Source organism: Rhinoraja longicauda, chromosome 13 (assembly GCF_053455715.1).
Source record: "Rhinoraja longicauda isolate Sanriku21f chromosome 13, sRhiLon1.1, whole genome shotgun sequence".
In the NCBI taxonomy this organism is placed as follows: domain Eukaryota; kingdom Metazoa; phylum Chordata; class Chondrichthyes; order Rajiformes; family Arhynchobatidae; genus Rhinoraja; species Rhinoraja longicauda.
Window position 1 is genome coordinate 36858812 of NC_135965.1, and position 27745 is coordinate 36886556.

At 41.8% G+C, this 27745-nt stretch overlaps 1 protein-coding gene across 5 annotated transcripts in view; it reads right to left on the reverse strand.

Annotated features, from left to right (window-relative positions):
- Positions 1-1650: 1650 nt before the first annotated feature.
- Positions 1651-27745, reverse strand: part of ngef (neuronal guanine nucleotide exchange factor) — a 69262-nt gene continuing 43167 nt past the window's right edge. For 3 of the 5 annotated variants that reach the window (XM_078410800.1, XM_078410801.1, XM_078410804.1), the window contains exons 6-15: positions 27240-27400; positions 24670-24822; positions 23329-23458; positions 21859-21933; positions 18013-18102; positions 17241-17404; positions 15401-15559; positions 12441-12520; positions 10284-10388; positions 1653-5961 (exon numbers count right to left, since the gene is read on the reverse strand). In XM_078410800.1, the coding sequence (XP_078266926.1) occupies positions 5768-5961; positions 10284-10388; positions 12441-12520; positions 15401-15559; positions 17241-17404; positions 18013-18102; positions 21859-21933; positions 23329-23458; positions 24670-24822; positions 27240-27400 (1311 nt within the window). In that variant the 3' untranslated portion in view covers positions 1653-5767. Of the gene's footprint in view, positions 5962-10283; positions 10389-12440; positions 12521-15400; positions 15560-17240; positions 17405-18012; positions 18103-21858; positions 21934-23328; positions 23459-24669; positions 24823-27239; positions 27401-27745 lie in introns of all 5 variants that reach the window. The other 2 variants (XM_078410799.1, XM_078410803.1) reach the window with 2 other exon arrangements.

Below are 27745 nucleotides of genomic sequence, written 5' to 3' on the forward strand. Positions count from 1 at the left end.
AATGCAGGGCTTCCTCAACATCTCTCTGATAATCCAACATTCCTCCTACCTTTTGAAGAAGTAACCAAAAAGGTTGATGAGGGTAAAGCCATAGATGTTGTCTACGTGGACTTCAGCAAGGCATTTGGTAAAGTTCTGCATGGTAGGCTGCCCTGGAAGGTTAGACCACATGGGTTGCAGGGAGAGCTAGCTGACTGGGTAGAAAATTGGCTTCATGGAAGGAAACAGAGGGTGATGGTGGAAGGTTGTTTTTCGGACAGGAGGCCAATGACTAAAAGGGTACCTCAGAGATTGGTGCTGGGCCAATTGTCGTTGTGGTTTACATCAGTGATTTGGATGAGAATGTAGAAGGCATGATTCGTAAGTTCGCAGATGACTTTAAAGTGGGTGGTATCCTAGATAGCAAAAATGATTAGCAAAAATTACACCAGGATCTTGATCAGTTGGCAAGTGGCCTGAGGAATGGTTAATGGAATTTAATGCAGATTAGTGCAAGGTGTTGCAATTTTTGGATGATAAAACCAGGACAGGACCTTCACAGTAAATGACATGACCCTGGGGAGTGTTGTAGGGCAGAGGAATCTAGGTGTGTAGTCACATAATTCTTTGAAAGTGGCATCACAGGTAGATAGGGTGGTCAAGAAGACTTAAGGTACATTGGTCTTCATCAGTCAATAGACAATAGACAATAGACAATAGATAATAGGTGCAGGAGGAGGCCATTCGGCCCTTCGAGCTAGCACCGCCATTCAATGTGATCCTGGTTGATCATTCTCAATCAGTACCCCGTTCCTGCCTTCTCCCCATACCCCCTGACTCCGCTATCCTTAAGAGCTCTATCTAGCTCTCTCTTGAATACATTCAGAGAATTAGCCTCCACTGCCTTCTGAGGCAGAGAATTCCACAGATTCACAACTCTCTGACTGAAAAAGTTTTTCCTCATCTCAGTTCTAAATGGCCTACCTCTTATTCTTAAACTGTGGCCCCTTGTTCTGGACTCTCCCAACATTGGGAACATGTTTCCTGCCTCTAACGTGTCCAACCCCTTAATAATCGTATACGTTTCGATAAGATCTCCTCTCATCCGTCTAAATTCCAGTGTAAACAAGCCTAGTTGCTCTAGTCTTTCAGTATATGACAGTCCTGCCATTCCGGGAATTAACCTAGTAAACCTACGCTGCATGCCTTCAATAGCAGGGTACTGGGTACAGAAGTTGGGGCTTTTATTTACAGTTGTACAAGACACTGGTGAGGATGCGAGAACTTGATGCCTTAATTTAATGAAATTCTAAACAAAAAACAAAAACATTGGGAATCATCATCTAGCATTTTATGGTAAAATATCTACTGTGTTACAGATTGGATTTTTGCTTTGGTGGGCTATATTTGTACTGTAATCAGGCTTGTCTCATGATTAAAAAACTTGAAACCATTTATTTCAAATAAATGTGGTTATGACAAATATGCCCACGGATGGGTGGTTTTTAATCCATAGTTACAATGTCAGCATTCAGACTGATGCTTCAGGCATCCTGTGTTGTTCTGTACTATCTCCCAGCTGCGGGAGATGCTTAAGAACTGACAGTATTCCAAATCTGTTTGAGTTATTACAACCAGTGATTGAAGCGACATTTTTTAAGTGGACCTCCACAATGCGTGTGGTCTCACGATAAATATTCACATCCTCAAATGTTCTGTCTCCATATGGTAGCTTTTAAAAATTTAATGAGATATGGTTGAATGTGATCTGACATATCAGCAGCATACCAATACTGCCTTGTGGCAGTGTGACTTAAAGTAAGCTCATGGTGCTACTTATCATCTGTGGGATGAATCGACTTTAAATCCTGCAGGGACTGTAGATCAAGTAAACATGCATAATTGCACATTTGACAGTCTTTCAACCACAATAATTTCGCTGGACCCATTTATTATAACACTGCTATTTTAATCGTCCTCTTTACATGATTACAAAAATTCCACATCTGTGTAAAATGAAGGACCACTTGATCAACAAAACTCTTCACAATTTGCTGAGACTGTTTTACAATGCAAGACGGCAATTTCTCTCTTTACTCGCATTTATTGAGATTTGTTTTATCAATACTTACTAGTCACTTAATGACTAATTCAGAACCACAATATTTATAATGTTTTACAACATTTTACTGGAAACTTCTTGGTGTGCTGCAACGCTTTAAAAGTTGGCCAATTGTGGAACCTTGACAATAGACACAAAATAACTCAGCGGGTCAGGCAGCATCTCTCGAGAAAAGGAATAGGCGACGTTTCGGCTCGAGATCCTTCTTTGGACCAGGATCTCGACCCGAGTTGCTGCCTATTCCTTTTCTCCAGTGATGCTTCCTGACCCGCTAAGTTACTCCAGCAGTTTGTGTCTATCTTCGGTGTAAGCCAGCATCTGCAGTTCCTTCCTACACATAGAACATTGGCTGTTCGGTTTCCTCTGCGTGTATGTAGAGGGATGGGCCTGGGGGGGACAGCCATTATTTACGCCCCAAGGAAAATCTGCCCCAAATAATTGTAACATTCGCATGCATCTGATAACATTGACTGAATTAAGAGTTGCAGTATTTCTCCAATTTATGTTACTTCCAATATGATTCTGGCACAGTTAAAGCTGTAGAGACCTTAAATCCAGAGTCTTCCTTCACATTGCTGTAACATTTATGTAATTTCTCCTCTTCTTAATGGTCAGCTCCACTGACACCATGGGTGAAATACAGAAAGGACGACATGCATTTATTTTATTCCAAATCTATCACAATCTTTAGGACATCCTAGAATATTTTACAGCAGGAAATACTTTTGAACTACAGTCACGATTGCAAGGTAGGAAACTTGCAGTCAATTTGCAAATAGGAAGCTCCCACAAACAGCAATGCAATTTACTTTACTTTACTTTAGACTTTAGAGATACAGTGTGGAAAACTGCTCTTCGGCCCACCAAGTCCATGCCAACCAGCGTTCACTCTATACACACTAGCACTATCCTACACACCAGGGACAATCTACAATTTTACCAAAGCCAATTAACTTACAAACATGTACGTCCTTGGAGTGTTGGAGAAAACGTACACGTTTGTAGGTTAATTGGCTTCTGTAAAATTGTAGGCTGCCCCTGGTGTATAGGATAGTGCTAGTGTGTATGAAGCACCCAGAGAAACCCCACGTGGTCACAGGGAGAACATACAAAGAATGTACAGACAGCAGCCGTAGTCGGGATCAGGGTCTTTATCACTGCACAGCAACAACTCTACCGCTGCGCCACTGTGCCATCCCAATTCTCGCATTACTTTACTGATGTTGATGGAGGAACAAATATTGGCCAGGACAACAGGATGTAACTTCTCTGCTCTTCTTCAAAGTAGTGCCAGGCACGTCAAGCATTCAAGTTAGTGAGTATAACGGGCCTCAGCTCAACATTTTATCTGTAATGTGGGACATCCAGCAGTCCAGTCCTTGTTCAATTCTGCACAAGAGTTAGACTAGATATCATCAATGTTCATTCAATTAAATAGCTTCTATGAAAAGGACAAGTTTGAAGATCATAGTCAAGAATTTGAATCAGACACACCAGGAAAACTTGGTGCGAGATAAGATCCAGGCAATGTAGGTTTTAGTGAGCATAGGATTATTGCATTGCTGTTTTTAAATCTAAAGATAAAAGCATGGTTAAGCATTTCAAGTCAGGGCAGAACAAATGCAAACTAGGTGCTGGTGGGAAATGTTTGTGATGGAGGGGATCAGAACTCAACTCAAACAGGATCCAAAGGATGGAACAGTCTCATTCATCTTGAGACTATGCCTGTGGAGCATTATAGAATGCGTCCCTCTTACACTGATACTCCAATCTTCTGATCTCCCAATCTCCCTTCTTCCTTTGACCTCTTGATGGCAGCCCAGCCCTAATCGCATTGAAACATAATGTCACAATGCCCAGAGACCCTCAAATGAAGGCCTTCGTACCCAACCTCAACCCCATCCCAGCATCCAGTCCACCACCACCCCAGCACACTCATGAAAACGTTGTGCCTGGCACATCTGCTTGATCTTCCTGCACCCAATACTTAGTTACAATCCTTCTACGGTCTTGCTCCATCCTAACCTGACCACAACATAGTCCCCGATCTCTCCCCCTGTTCACTCCCTTCTTGGGCTTAATCAGCTTTGTACCCACTGGCCATCTGATGGCACCAACTTGGCCTCAGATCCAAATCACATGCAGCATATTCTCATTTCTAAACGCCCAGTCAGTTGGTGTCCAGACCCCGGTACACAATGAACTTTGCAGTTGATAGCCCTCAACTGAGATGGTGATTAGTCACAACATCGCCCATCTAGCCCATCCTCTTGGGTGCACTAAAGTACAGAGGCCTTTGCAGGATAACCAAAATCAATTTTTGTTGCCAATTATTTATCTTCAAAGCCAACTACCAGTTGCTTTTGGCCTGTGGAGAAGTACTACGCTGTGATTTGCTTTCTACTCTTTTGTTTAATGCACATTCTTTGCATTAATGCACATGGATATAGTTACAGGGTTTATTATGAAATTGAATGAATTTTCTTGGACATCTTGAGTACAGAATATAATCTCTTTCTGCTCAAATTTATTATTATGGTTTTTTACCCTTTGTCCACTTACTTAATTTGTTTGTCTAATTCTTCAAGTGATGGTTGGTGTCTTTCATCGTGATCTTTGTAATTAAGATTAATTTATGAGAATTTACCTAGTGCTTTCATTTGAATTTAAGGAGGTAACATAACAAGTAATAATGCCAGGAATTAATGTTCAGAATTAAATTTATGCTGACTAAATTTCTCAAATGGCAACTCCCTTTTGGTAAATTCCTATCCAATTAGTTATTTGGGCAGCACAGTGGCAAAGCTGGTAGAGCTGCTGCTTCGCAGCACCAGAGACCCAAGCTCGATGCTGACTTCAGGTACTGCCTGTGTGGAGTTTGCATGTTCTCCCTGTGACTTTGGGTGCCTCTGTTCCAAGTTTCCCCCCACATCCCAAAGACGTGCAGGTTTTTAGAATAATTGGCCTCAGTAAAATTGCCTCTAGTGTGTACACAGTTGTTGAGAAAATGGGATAACATAGAACCTGTGTGTGTGGGTGATCGATGATCGGCGTGGGCTCGGTGGGCTGAAGGGCCTGTTTCCATGCTGTATCTCTAAAAACTAAACAAAAAATCTCTTGTATGGACTTGTATAAGAAACCCTATTGCACCAAGATAAACAATTGACTTCACCTTCACGGTTAATGTAAAGAAACTTGCAGCTTTCAGAATATTATTGGGATATAATTTTTAATGGATCTTTTTTACAATTCTACCTGTGGCTTTGTGTCTTAAAACTCATCCTCTTAAGTTTTTCAATTTAAATATTATCCAGATACAGTACGTTTTATTCTGATTCAAGTATTCATTTTTTTCCTCAGTCTGAATAGCTGCCATTTAAATTAGAATTGAATATTGGTTGGTTAAAATAAATCCAAATAATCTCCCTTCATTGAGTTTAGTGGCTAGAATCTGTAGATGAACACACATTCACTTCAATCGTGCTTTCACTGTGTAGATGAAATAATTTAAAGAGATGGAGCATTTTGTGAATGAAATACAAACTGTTCACAATCCGCAGTTTTCTGGCAAAGAAATCTCACTGCTAGCGTTGCCATGCAGAATGTAGGGAGTTTCACAATCCGTCAAAAACACAAGCTGAACAAAGTACAAAGATTCGATCGCCGCTAATGGATCACATTTCTGCTGGTTAATTTTCTCCCTTCTTTGCTTTTATTGCCATGGCATTCTTCCGCCTTATAGATTCGGTAGCATTCCTTTCTGTTCTGGGCTCGTAGCTGTGGATTTTTGATCTCTTCAACCATTAGGCTTGGGAACCAGCCTTTCTCTCCATCGTGCAAGCGATCTCCTAATATCCAGCCTGACGGACAAGACATGGAGAGAGACAAGCTTGTTTATATCAAAGTTCATCCATTTTTCAGAGTTCAACGTGCAAAGACTTACTTAGTTTAGTTTAGTTCAGAGATACAGCGCAGAAACAGGCCTGTCGGCACACCAAGTCCGCGCCGACCAACAATCTGCGCGCACTAACACTATCCTACACACTCGTGACAATTCACAATTTTTAAAAACTGAGGCCAATCAGCCCACAGACCTGTACATCTTTGGAATGTGGGAGGAAACCGGAGCAGCTGGAGAAAACCCACGCAGGTGACAGGGAGAACGTACAAATTCTGTACAGACGCCACATGTAGTCAGGATTGAAGCCATGTCTCTGGCACTGTAAGGCAGTAGTAATTCTACTGCTGTGCCACAGTGCTACCAGAATATTGCTCAATATTTTTTAAATAAACTTTTGAATAATATTATTTTTAGAATGAGAGATGTTAGAGGATAATAACACATCTTCTCAAAGAAAGACACAAAATACTTGTGCAATTCAGCAGGACAGGCAGCATCTGTGGAGAACGTGGATAGAGGTGATGTTTCAGGTCAGGATCCTTCTTCAGACAGATTGCGGGGGGGCGGGAAAGAAAGTTGGTAGAGAGGAGGGGTGGGACATAGCACGGCCAGTATTAGTTGAACACAGGCAAGTGGGAGGTGGGGGTTTGAGAGGCAGATTGTTGGACAAAGACCAGAGATGAAAAGGTGAGCCAAAAAAGATAAAGAGTTGCAAATTCTGAAGCTCGAGGATGGGAAATTTGCAAATTGTGAAGCTGGAGGAAGGAATAGATGGGGGATGGGTTGGAACCGGTGCAAGAACAGCCACAGTTTGGGGGAGTGGTGGGGAATGAAAGGGGGAGGCGGGCAGGGGAGAAAGGTTTCTCATTGTGATGTTTATGGCACTTCTAACACTGATAGGGAAAGAAATGTACACATTTTTTGCACCATATCCATTACTTGGGGTGGAGGAAGATGAAAATTATGTCAAACCAATCATAAAAACAACCTTCTCTTAAGCGAGCAGAGGGAGAAATTTAAAGCAAATAAATTATATATTTATTGGAAATAATTATCCTGTAAAGAAATATTTCAAAACCGACTGGTGGCAGAGGGTCAAGCAAGATGACCATGGCCACCGAGCTGCCGCTGCAGGGGAGGTTTCCATCCCGCGGGTCCACGGCTCGCTCTGGTCGACGCGATGGCCACCCGGGGCCGAGGTGAGTGGCTCCCTCTCCCCTTTCCTGTCCGTCCGTGCCCACCCACGTACCTGTGGAACACTCCCCGGCCGCTAAGGGTTCACGGATTGTCAGTTGGGGGAGGGTTGCTGGGCCTGCAGGAGAGGTTTGCTCGGAAGGTTGCCGCGCCCGCAGGAGAGTTTTGGATCAGTTGGGGGAGGGTTGCTGGGCCCGCAGAAGAGATCTGGACCCAATGGGTCCATGCCCGTCTAGTATTTTATGTTCTTTATCCCTACTCTTCCCCAACCTCACATTAACCAGACATTTTTCTCGGCTTCAAAACTAATTTTCCATCCGACTGGCCTTTCTCACCGCAGACCATGCCTTGGCTTCAACTAAACAACTAAAGACGAAGCGCTGAGGTAACCCAATGAGTCAGGCAGCATCCATGAAGAACATGGATAAGTGACATTTCGCTTCAGGACACTTCTATAGACTGATGGTAATGGGGGGGGGGGGGGGGGGGGGGGGGGGGGTGATAGAAAGCTAGATGAGGGGGCAGAATAATGCCTGACAGGTAATTGGTGAACATATTTTAATTTTTTCATATTTCAGATACAGCGCGGAAACAGGCCTTTTCGGCCCACCAAGTCTGCGCCGCCCGGCGATCCCCGTACACTAACACTATCCTACACACACTAGGGACAATTTTTACATTTACCCAGTCAATTAACTTACATACCTGTACGTCTTTGGAGTGTGGGAGGAAACCGAAGATCTCGGAGAAAACCCACGCAGGTCACGGGGAGAACGTACAAACTCCGTACAGTACAGCACCCGTAGTCAGGATCGAACCTGAGTCTCCGGCGCTGCATTCGCTGTAAAGCAGCAACTCTACCGTTGCGCTACCGTGAGGGGGGGGGGGGGGTGTGGAGGTTATAGGCAAATGGTTGGACAAAGGCCAGAGATGAAAAAAAAACAGACGATGTAAGACAAAAGGTTTGAAGAGTTGCGGATTGTGAAGCCAGGTGAAGGTGGATGTGTTTGGGAGGGGAGAAATAGTTGTGAGCCCGGGTGTGGCACGGGGGGGGGGGGGGGGAGGGGGAGACAGTGGGGTGCGGGGTAGAGAGGGAGGGAAGGGGAAGGGAGGAGGTTTGTCAGAAGTTATCTATAATTGGAGAATTCGATGTTCAATCTGTTGGGTTGTAGGCCACCCAAGTAGAATATGAGGTGCTGGTCCTCCAGTTTGCATGTGGCCTCATTCTGGCAACTGGATTCAACTAACATTCTTATATCTTGTCCCAATGTTCCACCCCAGTAATCTCCTTCCTACATTGCTTGCCCATTCTGATATGGTTCCAGCCAGCACTGTCCTTTCTGGTGGACAAATCACCATCTTCACCAGTAACCAAGACCTTTTTATTCTTCATCCCACACAAAAATAAGAGATTTTTCATCAAACACACTGACACGCAAAGCAACGTCGCAAAGTACTGACTGCCAATATGAAATTCTTGAACAAATACTTTTTTTGAACTTCCATTATAAACTGCAATGAAAATGTTGAATCTAAGAACGTTGCCAGATTCACCTTGAACTGATTAATACACTGCTAACTTTTCTCATTATTCTAATCTCCCATCTCCGATCCTTCAGAACATTCTGACCTATTTTTTTTTAGTTGCCATGACATTTTTCCCTTTGAGATATGCAGAAATTGCATAATCCAGGATATGAGGGAGGCTGCCTTCAGGCAACTCAACAATGGAGTGGGCACCTGAAGTAGATGCAAGGCTCTTTGTTTAGATAAACAAGCGTCCCAACACCAGTTTATCTTTCGATACCAAAATGATGGCATGTCCAGTCAGAAATGTCCCTGCCTGTCATTTTGGAGCATTAGGAGACCGCTTAGTTAGCTGATAAACAAGTGCCCATAGCCCAGCATCTTTTGGATCACGATGAGGAATGGAAATATTTCTCAGTGGAAGGCATTTCTCAGAGAACAGACAACAGCACCTATTGAAGTTAGACACAAAATGCTGGAGTAACTCAGCGGGTCAGGCAGCATGTCTGGAGAAAAGGAATAGGTGACGTTTCGGGTCGAGACCTTTCTTCAGACGGAGGATCAGGAGAGAGGGAAACTAGAGGCATAAGAAGGTACAGAGCAAAGCAGAGACGGCTCCAATGGCCAAAGAGCCCACAATGGTCCATTGTTGGCTGAGGAGGAGGTGAAAATGAAGGGATAAGAGCAGACGAGTCACGGGAGAGGGAAACTAGAGGTACCTTGCGATTAGCAAAAATTTCCTTGCTTGCCATTGTGTTATAAAAAATGGAAACAGGCCTTTTGGATCACTGACTTTGCACTGACCATCAAACATCTATCCTACACTAGCTCTATATTAATTTGCCTCCATTCCCATTATCCTTCTCTAGAACCCACCTCTCATCTACAAACTAGGGGCAATTTTTAACTTCTAGTTAACCAAACAAAACCCAACATCGCTGGGATGTCGGAGGAAACCGGAAGCACCAAGAAGAAACCCTCATGATCACAAGGAAAACATGTGGACTCCACATAGACAACATTGCACCCGGGCTGCTGAAGCTATGAAGCAGCAGCTCTCCCAGCTCTACTCAGCTCAACCCAGCCTCTCATTGTTGAGACTGCAGGAGGGTAGCGAAAGGCGGGGGGGGGGGGTGGGGGTGGGTTACAGGGAGAGAAGGCACCTGAGAACAACCTGGTCAACTACTTTGTACCAATCCTAACGACACAGTGGGATAATAATCAGAGATCAGTCAGAGAGTTGTGAATCTGTGGAATTCTCTGCCTCAGAAGGCAGTGGAGGCCAATTCTCTGAATGCATTCAAGAGAGAGCTAGATAGAGCTCTTAAGGATAGCGGAGTCAGGGGGTATGGGGAGAAGGCAGGAATGGGGTACTGATTGAGAATGATCAGCCATGATCACATTGAATGGCGGTGCTGGCTCGAAGGGCCGAATGACCTCCTCCTGCACCTATTGTCTATTGTCTATCAAGCAAGCAGATAAGGGGACTCATGAGATGTAAGGTTACTGAGTAAGACTTTAATTTTGGAAGCACTCATTCCAACAAGAAGTTCTATTTACCATCAGAAGTCCATTCGACAACATTGAGGATGTCGGCAGCTTCTAGCGAGAGCTCGTCTTGTTCCTGTGCTGCGTACCTCTGGATGCATTGCACTTGAGGACAATCTGGAAAAGAACCAAACATTATTTTTTTAAGTCAATTTTAAATTCATTGCTCAGGGTCTGGGCTTCACCGGCAAGGCCAGCACTAATTGCCCATTTATTATTGAGTGACGGCGGTCCTTTGGATGAAGGGATATCCACAGGAATGTTGGGAAGAGAGTTCCAATATGCAGACCAGCGATGATGAAGGACCAGCAATATATTCTCAAGGTAGGTTTGCAGGTTAATTGGCTTGGAATAAATATAAATTGTCCCTAGTGTGCGTAGGATAGTGTTACTGTGCAGGGATCGCTGGTCGGTGCGGACTCGGTGGGCTGAAGGGCCTGTTACCGCGCTGTACCTCTAAACTAAACTAAACTAAACTTGGTGATGGTATTGCCATGGAATGTCACTTTGGTAGGTGGCTAGATTTTCTCTTGTGAGAGATGGTCATTTTCCTGACACTTAAATGAGCCAAGCATTCCTTGTCACTCATTAACACATGCCTGAATGTTATCCAATTCTTACTGCATGCAGATAACAACGCCTACATTTGCGGAGGAGTTCAAAATGAAATTGAAAGTGAACCTGAAATGCCATTGCAAGGTAAGATTATAATTGCTGTAATGATCGGATGATGAAAGAAATTGAAAGAAACCTTTGGACACCGAAGGCTTTATGTAATCTTTGGGTTTTTTTCTGCTGCAATATACTTCAGGCGAGGGTAGGAGTTCATTAATTTTGCAGAGCAAAAACTGTCATCTGTCTATCACTCATGATCAAATGAAGACATTTTCACCCAAGTATTGGGAGACACAAAATGAGCTGAATTGGGTTATGCCCAAACAACAATGACGTAGGTTGTGATGGGGCCCACCATTATGCGTAGCCAACACAATTTAAACTTAAATCCACGCTTTAAGGGTAGAACGTAGGTGGAGAGTGATTCACCAGGATGTTGCCTGGAATGGAGCATTTCAGTTATGAGACATTGGATCATAGGATCATAAGATCGTGAGTGATAGAAGTAGAATTAGGCCGTCCGGCCCATCAAGTCTACTCCTCCATTCAATCATGGCTGTTCTATCTCTCCCTCCTAACCCCACTCTCCTGCCTTCTCCCCATAACCGCTGACACACTTACTAATCAAGAAGGGTGGATGGAGCGGGTTTGGTCTGCTTGGGGGAGCAGCTGAGGGGAATCTGACTGAGGTACTGAAGGGGCACGTATGGCTGTGAGAGTGAGAAACCTTTAGCCATTGCAGAGGTGCCTTAAAGCAGAATACATAGGTTTAAGCAGACATGGAGGGGATTGGAAGTAGAATCTTTTCACCCACAGGGTGGTTGAAACCTGGAACACACTGTCCTTTCGGGCACTCCAGGCAGGTGCTTTCACCACCTTCATGAATCAGCTGGATGACTACCTGAATTGCCAAGGCAAAGAAGGTTATGGTCCAATTGATGGCAAATGGAGTTGATATTGATGGATGCTTGATGATTGGCATGAACATGGTGGGCTGAAAGGTCTGATTTTCCAAGCTACGTGACTCTGAAACTTACTCAGATCATTGCATCTTTTCCAGAACGTGGTATTTTGATTTTGTTATCAGGGAGATACGGTCCAAATGTCCAAAGCATTATTCAGGCCAGCGCTATATCCGGGTTTGGTCACAATATCTTAGGAACATTGAACTGGACTTGGTATGAGGAAAGATTGAAAAGACTAGGCTTGTATTCACTGGAGTTTAGAAGGATGAGAGGGGATCTTATAGAGACATATAAAATTATAAAAGGACTGGACAAGCTAGATGCAGGAAAAATGTTCCTAATGTTGGGGAAGTCCAGAACCAGGGGCCAGTCTTAGAATAAAGGCCATTTAAAACTGAGGTGAGAAGGAACTTTTTCACCCAGAGAGTTGTGAATTTGTGGAATTCTCTGCCACAGAGGGCAATGGAGGCCAGGTCATTGGATGAATTTAACAGGAAAATTATGAGGGAGAAAATTTCACCCTGATTAAGTAAGGAGGTTTGATACTGGTTAGATGCTTCGGTAAAGTAAATAATTTGTAAATCCTTACCCCAATGCAATGAGCTGGGAGAAACGTATTTAGTTCTTCGGTTTGGCATGAGTGCGTGAACCCAGCGTTTCTTATCACTCCTGCAAAATAAACATGCAGACACCTAAAATCAGTAAATAAATGAAGACAGCAGGCAGACTCCAGCACTGTGACGTCAACGCACAACCAAACAGGAAAACATGCATTTTAAAACCAAAGAACCCCTTAAGTGATTACTCTAGCATCATCCTTTGGTTGGGCAATTATATTTTCAAGAGACATTTCTTTAGCAGAAACATTTCGCACAAAAATTGGCTTTTGTTATTTTTTGTTGAGTCATAACATTTCGACTGATGACCATATTGAAACAAGAGAAGACATAAAGAACCATTGAGTTTCACAGTTTTGAATGGGATGACATTTCTGCTGGTTTCTGAAAAATCATGGAATCATCAGCAAGACAGACTAAATGGCGCATTAAATCTTTCAAATGACAATCCAATCACTTGCACTTATTTCCACGTCCCTCACTTTTCTATAATAATGTGTCCTTAGCGTATTTATTTTATTCCCCTTTTAAGGCAATAATTAACTCTGAATTCACCATCGTATCAAGCATTAAATTCCAAATTCTAACTACATTTAGCATGAAAATATTTTTGTCTAATATCGTCTCTGGTTCTATGTCCTTTGGTTACCAACCTTTTGGCAATAGGAAATATTTTAGCCTTTTTTCAGCTAAATTATGTGATTTTAAATTGGTTGAGACTGACTTCACTGACTGGGTAGACAATAGACAATAGGTGCAGGAGGAGGCCATTCAGCCCTTCGAGCCAGCACCGCCATTCAATGTGATCATGGATTGATGGGTATTCGGTGTCAATTTTTTAACAAAACCCAAGATTAGTTTATTCGTCTGTTCCACTATCTTGAAAAAATCATGCAATCACTCCCAGATCTCTTTCTCTTCCTCCTTCCCTTCCATTTTAAAATTACTTCTGAAGAACTCTGTTTTGACTAACCTTTTTTTATCCATGTTATCACGACCTCAATTATAACTTAGGCTAACCTTTTGAGTTCCTCTTGATGCCCTTTTGCTATAACCATAGGCTTTATATATGCTCATTAATTTAATATGCATGAGTTAATCAAATAACAATTTAGAGTCAAGAGTGTTTAATTGCACCGGAAATTGAACCCTTACTTACCGAAGCTTGGTAGCCCCTTTATAGCAATAACACAACAGATAAATATGATCATTCATACTATAATAACTTATCGGTAATATTAGGAAACCATTCCTCAATAGTGTAAACTGAACGTAAAAGTCCGTTTATACATCAACTACAGTCTCTGTTATCTCATTAAAAAAGTGTCCGAAAATGGCGATAGAAGCAACATTACCCTCATTATTCTGACCTGCTTCTTGTTAAATTATAGTCAAGATGATTTGAACATTGGCAGTACCAGATGAAAAAATCGATAGAACTTTTGACTTTGTGTTTGATCATCGTGTATTGTGCAATAATTCTATTGATTTATTTCACTGACACAAGTAAAAACAAGAATATATCATTTGTCCCCTTATGAATGTTCCACCATACAATACAATCATGACCAATCATTTACTTCACAGCCATTTCCTGTACAAACACCTAATATCCAAAATATTTAAAACTCAATCAATCATTTTTAGCTACTTTAGATATTCAGTTGCAATTCTGAACATTGCCCCATGCATTTAATTGGAGGGTGTAGTTCAATTAACCATTATATCTACAGGAGGTAGATCTATCCTATGCTTATGGGTGGCACAGTGGTGCAATGGTAGAACTGCTGCCTTGCAGTGCCAGAGACCCAGGCCCGATTCTAACTACGGGCGCTGTCTGTACGCAGTTCGTACGTTCTCTCTGTGACCACATTGGTTTGGTTTTCTCCAGGCTGCTCTGCTTTCCTCCCATATTCCAAAGACGTACAGGTTTGTATGTTCATTGGCTTCTGTTAGTTCTTTCCAGAGTGTAGGATAGAACTAGTGTATGGGTGATTGTTGGTTAGCCTGGACTCGGTGGGCCGAAGGGCCTGTTTTCACGCTGTAATTCTAAAACTAAAACTAAAACTACAGAAAATCCTGCAATCGAAGACAGTGACCTTCCAGTCATTTATTAGAACAGTGATGTATTTGCTATTGAACTAATCACCTCAGCGGATGAGGCTGGATGTAGTGAGATTCCAAATGAAACAGAGCGGGGAAGTGTTTTGACAGCAGACCCTTTTAAAGAACTTCCATCCTGTATATTATTAGAATATCATTTGCATAGCATTTTAACGGAATAACTGTGTTCTGGTTTATTTTTACTTTGCTTCCTTTCGAGATTAAGTCAGATGACAGCCAAGCCTGCTGTTCTCGGAGATACTTATCACTTTCACCAATAAATAACGTCGGAGAGAAAAATAAGGATATGAAGAGATTAATTTTGCCAAATAGATGCCTCAACCTATAAAATAGACACAAAATGCAGGAGTAATTCAACAGGACAGGCAGTATCTCTGGAGAGAAGGAATGGGTGACGTTTCGGGTCGAGATCCTTCTTCAGACTCAACTATACAACAATCTATGCCACAATCTTTCAGCTTGTCGAAAATAATTTGCCCCATCGTTATGTGCATACTGCTTCATAAAAGCTGAGAATCGGTTGAGTTGAAAGGAAAGGAACAGTTTTGATACTGACACAAGACAGTGTTGGAAATACAAAATGAAAATCTTTCATCTCGGATTGTAAAGAACATGCAAAATATTAGCTTGCCTATCCTTCCTGCAATTCTCCCTGAGAATAGTTTGGGAAGTGGAATTGCTGGAATTAATGTTTTACTTGAGTTATTAATGTAGTTTCAAAGGAATCCAAGGAAATTCATTGAAGTCTGATGCATGTTATCATTTTTTAAAATTATTTCAAAGCCCTTTCCTCTATTGAGACACTTACAGTGACTTTGCTTTCAGCATATATTGGATCTCCCGGTCATTACTATTCTCCAAGAGCCGTAGAGTGAAGACATTTGCCAGCGCCTGGCCCTGGTCATCCAGCTCTTGAACTCGGAGGAGGCCTCGAAGTGCATAGTCAAACACTTCATATCGGTCGCCACTAGAAAGGAGAGATTTCATAGTTAAAAACAACCACGCTGAATCATTTGGGAGAGAATGTGTAGGAAGGAACTGCAGGTGCTGGTTTACACTGAAGATAAACACAAAATGCTGGAGTAACTCAGCAGGGCAGGCAGCATCTCCGGAGAAACGGAATCGGTGTGTTTCGGATCCTGACTACGGGTGCTGCACTGTAAGGAGTTTGTACGTTCTCCCCGTGATCTGCGTGGGTTTTCTCCGAGATCTTCGGTTTCCTCCCACACTCCAAAGACGTACAGGTATGTAGGTTAATTGGCTGGGTAAATGTAAAAATTGTCCCTAGTGGGTGTAGGATAGTGTAATGTACGGGGATCGCTGGGCGGCACGGACTTGGAGGGCCGAAAAGGCCTGTTTCCGGCTATATATATATGATATGATATGATATGATATGAAGAAGGGTCTCGACCCGAAACGTCACCTATTCCTTATCTCCAGAGATGCTGCTTGATCCGCCGAGTTACTCCAGCATTTTGTGTCAACCTTCGATTTAAATCAGCATCTGCAGTTCTGTGCTATACAAGGTGTCTTGGATGTAGGTTGGAAGGGGCTGAACAAAAGGGAATAGGATGGAATATACAGCCAGGTGCATCTAATTTTTCCCATAAATTGCTTCAGAAAAACCACCTGGCAACATGACATCATTTCTGGTTCCCATCTTCTGGTTACCCTGAGTAAAATTTAACTAGCACAGAATTTGGATCAGTATTAAGCTGAAGGGCCATATCCACAAACCATTGCATCATGTTCATACCTCAGCCCTCTTCAAATGCCCGATCCTCCAGAAATGAGAAATTCTTGATATTACAGTAGCCAGAAAATTTGGATTTCAAAATGAAGCAACATTGTTGGACAAACATCAACAATTATTCAACAAATAAACTTCTTAATCAAAGTGCAGATTTAAAAACCTCGCCATGTTACCCACAACCACACAATAAATGGACTTAATTCCTCCATGTAGGAGCCATTTACGCTTCATTTAGTTACTGTCATTATATTATGGCTATGTTTAATATTTCTAGTTTCTGTCTTTTTTGCATGCTTGTGGGTGTGATTTGATACGTAATGGGGAGTGTCCACATGGGAGGAGGCTAGCGTAGCGAAAGAGATTGTGGGTCAGTTTAGTCTCGGAGGATGGAGAGAATACAGTTTTTTACCACACTCACGACTGCCACACTCACGACTGCCACGCTCGTGCCAGTCACACTCACAAGGACCACACAGTAACAACTACACGATTTTTACTGTATTGTTTGAAGAAGAAACAGTTGATAAGAATTAAAATTTATGAATTACTCTTTTGATTTGTGCTACTTTATTAAAGACCAATTAATCAAGAAACAGTGTTTGGAAGATTTGTTTTTGTTATCTCAGAGTGCGGTTTGTGCATAAGTTATACCTCCATCCCCGAGACGTAATGGTTATCGAAGTTGGATTTTGAGAAGGTATAGAAACTGCCATTACACTCCATATTTAGAGCGATGGAGTCATGCAGCACTGAAATAGACCCTTCGGCCCAACATGCCAATGCTGGCCAAGATGCTCAATCTCTACTAGTCCCACCTGCCCGCATTTGGCTCATATCCCTCTAAACCTTTCCTATCCATTTCTGATACTTCAGATACATTTTTTCAAGGACTTACTAGGATTGTTTCCTGGTTATCAGAAAAATATCATTGAACAAAATGAGGAAGACTGGCTTAAACAATTTCTTCTTCCGAAACGTTCGTGTTGCTTTCTGTCCCGACATTTGTTCGAGTTCACCTTCCTTCAGCAGCCATCGGGAGTGGGAGATGATTGGCACAGACTGGGAAAGGCACAGGTTTGAATTAGATGCATTCTTTGGGAACAGTAAAATGGCTGAGAGCTTCATGGTTACTGCTAATAAATCCTTTGAAGCGTAAACTTAGGTGATAGGTTCCAGGTTACAAATTCCTTTAAACTTCATAGCAAACATCTTGCAAAAAATAAATAGCTTTTTACTTTCAATTTTACCTGACAAATGTCTTTCTCTATTTTGTTTCTCTAGTTTATTCATCGCATTCTATTCTGAAGGTTTGGTTTCCAGGCTTCAGAAACAGACTTCATAGAGTCATAGAGTCATAGTCATACTGTGTGGAAACAGGCCCTTCCACCCAACTTGCCCATACCGACCAAGATGTCCCATCTACACTAGTCCCACTTGCCTGTGTTTGGCCCCTCTAAACCTGTCCTACCCATGTACCTAATCGCTTCTTAAACATTGTGAAGAATGCCTCTACCTCCTCTGGCAGCTCATTCCTTATACCCACCACCATTTGTGTGAAATAGTTACCCCTCAGATTCCTATAAAATCTTTCCCCCTTCACCTTAAACTTATGTCTTCTGGTTCACGATTTCCCTAAAATAAAGACTTCTTTATTTTTCTGTACATACCTTGACTTTAAAATCCAGTTTCTTCTCAAAATTGATCAGCTGCTCTGTCCTGCTCATTTTTTTCACACGTTCGCTACACTCTTTGATGATCTTCAACAAAAAGAAAAGATTATTCCTAATAACAGATACTTTTTTGTTGTCAGGGCGCTTTGAGATGATCAAAAATAAAAAGACATCAAATTACCAATGTTCTGATTATCCTTTGTCACATTGCTTTGTATAACTCTTCTAATCTGCAGTTATGAAAATAATGACGTTCATGCTTATATAATCATTAATCAATTATGTGGAATTGGCAAGTTTTACTTGGTAGGTGCCACAGCTTGGAAACTACATTCAACAACATAGCTGCCACTGCCTTAGTTCCTGCAGATGACATTATCTTGGAGGTGCATTATATTACTAAGCTTACCAAAATAATTATCATACAAAATAATTATCATACCTCATACTAGATCCTCGTTATTTACAATGGACAGGGCACTGAATCCCCACAAACAACAACAAAAAATATCTAGATAGCACAGTTTGTCCATACTGTACGGAGTTTGTACATTCTCCATGTGATCGTGTGGGGTTTTTCCGGGTGCTCCGGTTTACTCCCACACTTCAAAGACATACAGATTTGTAGATTAATTGGCTTCAGTTTTTTTTTAATTGTAAATTGTCCCTAGTGTTTAGTGTACGGGGTGATCGCTGGTGAGCTGACTTGGTGAGCTGAATGGCCTGTTTCCGCACTGTATCTCTAAGTCTAAAGTCTAAAGTCACTGAGGCCTCTGACATTAACATATAGTCATTAACCCCAAACAATCTCTATGTAAGTTTCAGCTTCTCATAAAAGCTGAAACAGATAAGCATTTTGGACCTTAACATCTCCCTGCACTCCTGATCCTGGTCCAGCCACAAACTTACCTTCGTTCCTGAATGCTGGTGGTCCCAACCCCATTCCTGGCCACACACCTATGATTGATATTTCTCTATTTGCCCGCACAGCACATCAAACTCAATCCATTTCAAAGCAAACTGGATTCACCAGGTATCACAGGATAGGGTTCTGGAGGACATGTTATATTTACCAATGCTCCTTCATTTTGGTCCACTGCACCCTTTCCAAAGCCTCCACATCCTACCAGTAGTGGGGCAACCAGAAATGTTTGCAAATGTCATCTAACCAAAGTCCTAGAGAAGTCCTGCATCATGACTTCCTGACTATTACACTCAATGCTCTAAACCTATGAAAGCAAGCATACCATATGCATTCTTTATTACTCTATCAACCTCTGTTGCCACTTTCAGGGAGTTATGGTCTTCCATACCAGAATGATGCCTGGATGAGGGGTATTAGATACAGGGAGAGGCTGGACAGACTTGGATTGTTTTCTTTGGAATGCACGGTGACAGGGAGACCTGATTAAAATATATAAAATTATGAGAGGCACAGATAGGTTGGACAGTCAGAACCTTTACAGAACCCAGGATGTAAAATCAAATATTAGAGGGTATGGTTTTAAGGTGAGAGGGGCAAAGTTGAAAGAAGGTATCCAGGACAAATGTTATTTTATACACAGAGGGTGGTGAGTGCCTGGAACAGACTGCCGCGAGTGGTGTTTGAGGCAGATATCATAGTTGGATTTAAGAGACTTTTGGATAGGCTCATGGATATTCAGGCAATGGAGGGATATGGATTATGTGCAGGTAGATAGAGATGGTCTTGGCATTATGTTCAGAACAGGCATTGTTCTTGTTCTGTACTGTTCTATGTTCTATGTTAATGCATATTTTATTCATTTAAATTCCTGATAGAATTTTCCATGTAGATATCTCTGTTTAAAGTCATAGGCTCATAAGGTCATAAGTGATAGTCGAAAAATTAGGCCATTCGGCCCATCAAGTCTACTCCACCATTCAATCATGGCTGATCTATCTCCCCATTCTCCTGCCTTCTCCTCATAACCTCGGACACCTGCACTAATCAAGAATCTATCTATCTTTGCCGTAAAAATATTCATTGATTTGGCCTCCACAGACTTCTGTGGCAAAGAATTTCACAGATTCACCACCCACTGACTAAAGAAATTTCTCCTCATCTCCTTCCTAAAAGAACGTCCTTTAAAATTTCTCCTCATCTCCTTCCTAAAAGAACGTCCTTTAATTCTGAGAATTCCATTCAGGTTGAATACAAAGAAAGCTCCATACATTATGAGTTTAAAACAGCACAGCACGGGAACACAGGGGCTCTTTTACTCCACAAGGTTCTGAAAATGAGATATGTTTTGTAATTTTTTGTTCCAGTGTCAGCCCTGTTTATTCATTGTTTCTTTAAATATTTCCAACATTAATGTTCTGCGGAATTTATGGAATTATTATTGTGGAACTTTATCGTTTGTTCCGGGAAGCTTGCTTTTAAACATCACAGAGAAAATAAAACTTTTTGACCCACTTGTTAATATTAAAGTGACCACCAATGATTATTTTCCAGCACTCCAGTCGAATGGAAAGAGGATGCATGAGAAGGAATCCACTACTAGTTTCCAAAGGAATGCAGTGAGTCATGAACCTATGAATCATTGTACTGCTGCAGCCGGTAATAGCCCCTCCTCATTATGATCTCACTAAACAACAACACTTTGCCAAGTATGAAACAAGGCGATGGTGTATTGTGGCACTTGGTCATTTAGCTGCAGACTTGATTTCCTTCCTGCGTGTTTAATATGGAAACCACCAACTGTTGTCAAGCTATATTGCCCAAACAGGGCAATGTGAACATTAAAATTATTAGCAATTAAAAAAGCAAAAAATAACAATTGTGCAAGCTGGAAATCTGAAATTGGATTAGAAAAAGTTGGAGATATTCAGCAGGCCAGATGGCAACCATGCAGAGAGAAACATTTATAGATGAATCTCTGGAATTCTTTGCCACAGAAAGATCTGGAGGCCAAGTCAATGGATATTTTTAAGGCAGAGATAGATAGATTATTGATTAGTACGGGTGTCAGGGGTTATGGGGAGACGGCAGGAGAATGGGGTTAGGAGGGAGGGATAGATCAGCCATGATTCAATGGTGGAGTAGACTTGATGGGCCAAATGGCTTAATTCTGCTCCTATAACTTATGACCTTATGACACAGGTCAATGAGTTCTTAGAATAAATATCAAATATGTTTTAAGGTGCACATTGAGAAAACAATGGAATATTTGTGCAGTGGTGAGAGAGGGTTGTCAACTGAGAGAGGGGGTAAAGGCTTGACAGTCTCACATGGTCTGCATGGAGAAGGCATAGATGGAAGGAGATGAATGAGAACAGAGTGCGAGAGACAAACAAACAGATGTGTAGAAAGGAACTTCAGATGCTGGTATATACCGAAGATAGACACAAAGTACTGGAGTAACTCAGCGGGTCAGGCAGCATCTCTGGAGAAAGAGGATGGTGACGTTTCCGGTTGGGACCCTTCTTCAGACTGACTCTGTGGAAATTATTTCATTTTAATTTCAGATTTCTGACATTAAATGTGTTTTTCTATCTCACAGTTCCTGCACAGTTCTTTTTTTAACTTCTCCTTCTCTGTTCTCCATCTTTTTTTATTTACATCACCCCCAGACAGATTAGCTTCATAAACGAACCCCAATCACCATTAAAGTCATTGAGTCACTTAGCCTCCAAACTATTGTAAACTTTGAAAATATTGGAAAAATGCAGCAGAAATGTTGGAATTCGTGGAAATGTTATGAAGATGAGGAACACTAGGATAATGTTGTTTGCACTGCAGTACTATCCACATGTAAAACCATGACAATGAAGTGAGAAAAGAAAGTTGACTTAAAATGTTAAGAGAAATTAGCCTTGTACCTTTTCAAGTTCTTTATGTGCCGTCACAGCTGTGTTTTCCCTCTTTGACTCTTCCTCGGCTATTTTCAAGATATTCTGACAAAGTTGAATTTAAAGACATAAACCACCGAGCAGCAATTTCTTAAAAATAAAACAAAATGTTGACTTATATTTTTCTTGCACAAATACCAGCTTTGTGGGGCAGCAAAATAACCTATGTAAAAAGTTCCATCTCGATTATCTTGCTTCCCTCCAGGAGGAGTTTACCAGTAAAGAATCGATGGGGCTCAGTCAACCACAATAAGCCGTAATTAGCTTTGCTGGGAATCTAAATCCCCACTGCTTAAGTGGTTTAGGTTCACAGGGCAAATCCAAATTAATTTAATTATGTTTGAAAAATGGCAATTTCTTGTGTCTCCAAATTTGAGGAAGGATATTCTTGCTATGGAGGGCGTGCAGCATAGGTTCACTAGGTTAATTCCCGGAATGGCGGGACTGTCGTATGTTGAAAGGCTGGAGCAATTAGGCTTGTATACACTGGAATTTAGAAGGATGAGGGGGGATCTTATTGAAACATATAAGATAATTAGGGGATTGGACACATTAGAGGCAGGAAACATGTTCCCAATGTTGGGGGAGTCCAGAACAAGGGGCCACAGTTTAAGAATAAGGGGTAGGCCATTTAGAACGGAGATGAGGAAGAACTTTTTCAGTCAGAGAATGGTGAAGGTGTGGAATTCTCTGCCTCAGAAGGCAGTGGAGGCCAGTTCGTTGGATGCTTTCAAGAGAGAGCTGGATAGAGCTCTTAAGGATAGCGGAGTGAGGGGGTATGGGGAGAAGGCAGGAACGGGGTACTGATTGAGAGTGATCAGCCATGATCGCATTGAATGGCGGTGCTGGCTCGAAGGGCTGAATGGCCTACTCCTGCACCTATTGTCTATTGTCTATTGTGCATAGTTTTTGGAAACATGACAGTGCATTTCAAAGTGAGTCATCTATCAAAAAGCTGAATGCAACAAAATGTTCACACCGTGTCACCATGTGAAAGGGAACCATCAGTAAGCATGTTGAGCATATATTATTTACTATGGTTGAGAAATATTTATGCATTAACAACATTTGATAGCTTTTTTAACATGACGCAGTGCATTTCAAAGTGAGTGGCCTATGAAAGTAGCTGTAAGCAACAAAATGTTCACTTTGTATCTTCCTATGTCCCATTTGAAAGGGAACCCTCATTAAATAGGCATGTTAAAAATATATTATTTATAATAGTTGAGAAATATTTACACATTGACATTTAATAGCTTTTTTCCTAAATTACATTTTGTTGTGCAGTATAGAAGTGGTGAAGTACTTGACCCAATCCAGCAATTTGGAATAATGTGTTATTGATGTCCCACGAACATGGTTGATTGCCTTCATCATATGGAGTAATGATCACTACACTAATAAGCAAAGATATATTTTCAGTGTTCTCAAGTAATTTACCTGTACCAGTAGTTTTAAACGTGTTATCCTTTGAAAAGGAAGGATGAGAAATGAGGGGAACGGCAGGCCTCTACATTTGGGATCCTTCTCGAGTTCAGCCATCGCATTACGGAACTGAAGGTTGTTTTCCCTTTGAAAAGAAAGTTTTATGTCAAAGGGTTGAATTTTAACTCTCAAAACAGGATGGTAGTGATCATGCCAGAGGTTCAACTGCAAAGCCTGTAGAATAGTACCTCAACCTGCACCAAATCAGTCCCTTGGGTTTCAAGAAAGGGGAGTATAGTCAGTGGCCGATCTAGTCTTAGGAAATGGGGTTGCAATTTGGACATTATGGCTAGGTTTTATTTTATCATTTACATTTTGGCCCACTCTTATCTGGATTCCCTGGGATTGTGAAACCTGATAAATGAAAGGAGGCGAGAAGGACTAAATTTGTACTCCTTTTTTGCAAGGTTTGCAAAACTGTGTGTAGGCCAGCCACATCAAAGCAATGACCAAGAAAGAACACCGCCTCTACTTCCTGAGAAGACTTAGGAAGTTCAACATGTCCCCCATCAACCCTCACCGACTTCTACAGATGAGCTTCTGCGAAGCACAGAAAGGACTCGAGGCCAGTGGAGATCAGCCATGATCATATTGAATGGTGGGGCAAGTTTGAGAAGCTGACTGGCCTCCTGGTCCTATTTTTACTGTAGTTGTGTCTTATGACCCTTCATCCAGCATAAAATCGTAAGAGCTGAATAATTATGGCTTGATGAAGGGTCGCTGGCAGGCGGGAAAAACATGTTTTTTCAAAATTCAAATCTGTTTCCTCAAACTTAACACCAGAAAATAATATGCATGTGAGCGAGATATTATCTTTAGGTTTGTTGGCACACACATCCATTTAGTCACGTACACATACACAAACACACAAGATAAATAGAGGCACAGAATCTCTTGCCCAGAGAAGGGGAATCATGAACATGGTTTAAGGTGAAGGGGGCACATAGGTTTAAGGTAAAGGTGGACACATTTTATAGGAATCTGAGGGGTATCTTTTTCACACGAAGGGTGGTGCATGTATGGAATGAGCTGCCGGTGGAGGTAGTTGAGGCAGGTACTATTGCAACGTTTACAAAGCAATTAGACAGGTACATGGATTGGACCGGTTTGGAGGGAAATGGGTCAAATGCAGGCAGGTGAGACTCATGTAGATGGGACATGTTGGTCAGTGTGGGCAAGTTGAACCGAAGGGTCTGTTTTCACACACTATGTCTCTATCACACACACACACACACAATACAATAACTATTATAAATTCCATTCTTTTTCATACACTGAAACATCAATGAAGCTTACATTGATCGTCGATAGGCGGCCTCCTGATAGCTCTGGTTCGTGACGTATGGGATGAAAACGTTAAAATAGTCAACTGTGTGTTCGTACACAATATCACAGACATCTGAGATAACTATGTCTTCTTCCACACGGAGCTCCAGATCCCGAAAGAATCTGAAAACAATAAACAGTAAGGTTTGACAACCATCGTTAAAGATTGTGAGGTGAGGTATCTACATGTTGATAGGTTGTTGCTGATGGACCTTTGTTCTCACATTAAAACTGTGACACATGGTATCAATGTAAATATCTTACAGGGAGAGCTCAACATGAAAAGAACTAAAGCAGGGTAAAATTATGAAATACCTGGAGGAGATGAGAAGTATCTCCTTCTATAAGTATATTAGGAATTCATTTTACACTCGTTTACAGTCCTTCGGGGGTTAAAGGCAAGCATTCATTGCCATTCCCTCATTACCCTCAATCCTCCTTGAACTGCTACAGCCCATTTAGAGCAGGAGAGTAGGGCAGGAATTTTCAGGATTTTCATCTTATTCCATTCTAGGAGGAGAATAAGGCCATTTGGCCCATCAAGTCTACTCCCGCCATCCAATCATGGCTGATCTGTCTATCCCTCTCAACCCCACTCTCTTACTTTTGCCCCATAACCCCTGACACCCTTACTCATCAAGAATCTGTCAATCTCTGCCTTAAAAATATCCATTGACTTGGCCTCCACAGCCACAGTCCATGGCAATGGGTTCCACAGATTCGCCACCCTCTGACTAAAGAATTTTGACCCAGCCGTTCACTCATTCCAGCACCGGCACAACATGGAGACGGCTTGGGTCTGCTTCATTACCAGAGGAGATGCGGGTGGAATTGAACATCGTGCAATCATCTGAATAAATCCCCAGATCTGACCTTATGGTGGAAGGAAGGGCATTTGAAGATGGTTGGGCCCCTCACTGTCCTGAGAAACTCTCATCGTGATGGTCTGGTGTTTAGACTTTACACTCCAGATATAACAGCGATCATTGGTTGAAGAACCATTGAGGACATGAAGGTAAGATCTTTTGCCCAAAGGGCAGTAGTGGTCTGGACTTACTGCCTAAATGGGGGGTAGAGACAGAAATTTAAGTCACATTTTATAAGTATTGTGCTTGGATTGTACTTGAAGAGTCGTAACCTGTAGGGCCACTGACCTCGTGCCAGAAGGTGAGATTGAACTTTTAGACTTTAGACTTTACAGATACAGTGTGGAAACAGGCCCTTCAGCTCACCGAGCCCACGCTAACCAGCTATCACCCTGTACATTATCCTACACACCAGGGATAATTTGCAATTTTTACCGAAGCCAATTAACCTACAAACCTGTACGTCTTTGGGCTGTGGGACCTGGGGAAAACCCATACAGTTACAGGGAGAATGTACAAACTCTGTGCAGTCAGCGCCCGTAGTCAGGATTGAATCCAGGTCTCTGGTGCTGTAAGGCAGCAACTCTACCTCTGTGCCGGAGACGATCTTTGGCACAGGAACCACAGGGCAAATGCATTATAAATTGTCCATGATATGTACAGAGTACACTTTGTGCCCTTGTTTCTCTTAGTATTGTTTCCAAGTAATGTTCAGTACAGAAAGGTACTGGTTCTTCAGCTGAGGGAAGACTGTAAATGGCAATCAATTTATTGCTAATCAAATACTGAGAACTCCTAGCATCTGTGTAACACTTAGTTAGTTAATTGTATTTAATTTCCCAGCTGTTGTGTTGGGATTTGAACCAATGTCTCCAGCTCATTAATCCAGGTCTCTGCCTTGCTGGTCCTGCAATTTAACCTCAAAACTATTATTCTCGGATGACTCATATAAACTCCTTTTGCAACTTTAACTCAGCCCAAATGTAACTGAAGTGCAGGTTGTGCAGAAGCTGATCTGTACAGAACACGCTTCCCAATAATAACACCAAGGGCAGCACGGTGGCACAGCTGCAGAGTTGCTGCCTGAAAGCACCAGGGACCCGGGTTCAATCCTGACTATTGGTGCTGTCTGTCTGGAGTTTGTACGTTCTCCCCTGATCCACGTGGGTTTTCTCCAGGATCTCCGGTTTCCTCCCACACTCCAAAAACGTATAGGTTTGTAGGTTAATTGGCTTCACTATAATTGTATCCTAGTGTGTGTAGGATAGCGTTAGTGTGCAGGAATCATTGGTTAGTACGGACTCGGTGGGCCAAAGCTCCAGTTTCTGCGCTGTAAATCTAAACTAAATTAAACTAAACTAAACTTAATCGCCAAGTAATCTGTATACATTTGAGTTTGAGTGTAGTTTATTGTCACAGTGAAAAGCTTTTGTTGTGTGCTAACCAGTCAACAGAAAGACAAGTAGGAGACTTTTGGATATGAACCAGGACGTGGATAAATCCTGAATCATGTTCAAAATATATATCAGAGGTTAACTCTCAGTTGTGACATTAAATGGGATCAACCATTCAAAATATGATTCCATGGATCATGCAAGTTTTTCCTTCAGATGAAATCAATGAGACTTTTTTGGCCTGGCATAAGTTTAAAAGACTTGGTGTCCTTTCACTTACCGTTCACTAGCTGCTTTGATATCGAGGATGTTGGAGAAAATATGATGTTTCTCAATGGGACTGAGTATCTCACTGAGCTGCTCAGACTTCATGAAGTGGTAAACTAAGATCTCCAGGCTCTTGTAGTAAGAAGCTTCGGATGTGACCAGTTCAAACATCGCCTAAAGAAAATGTCGTTGAGTGATTAAAATGCATTTCTGTATATTCAGTTCATAAAATATTCACAATTAAAATGTACAACGTGGCTATTGATTTTCTCCTTTTAAGTGCTTTATTTTATATACAAACATATCACCAATTTTAAAAAAAATCATGAAGTGAATACATACCCTGTATGCTCCCACATTAATTATGTATCTGGATTGTACAGAATGATTGCAATAGGTCTACATGATTATGTTATTGTTAGAGCAGGTTTACATATAATTCCATCGTCTGTATAGTGCATCTGTACATTAGAAACTTTCATATTTCACAGGAAGGCAGACAGATATCCCCACCTCCCC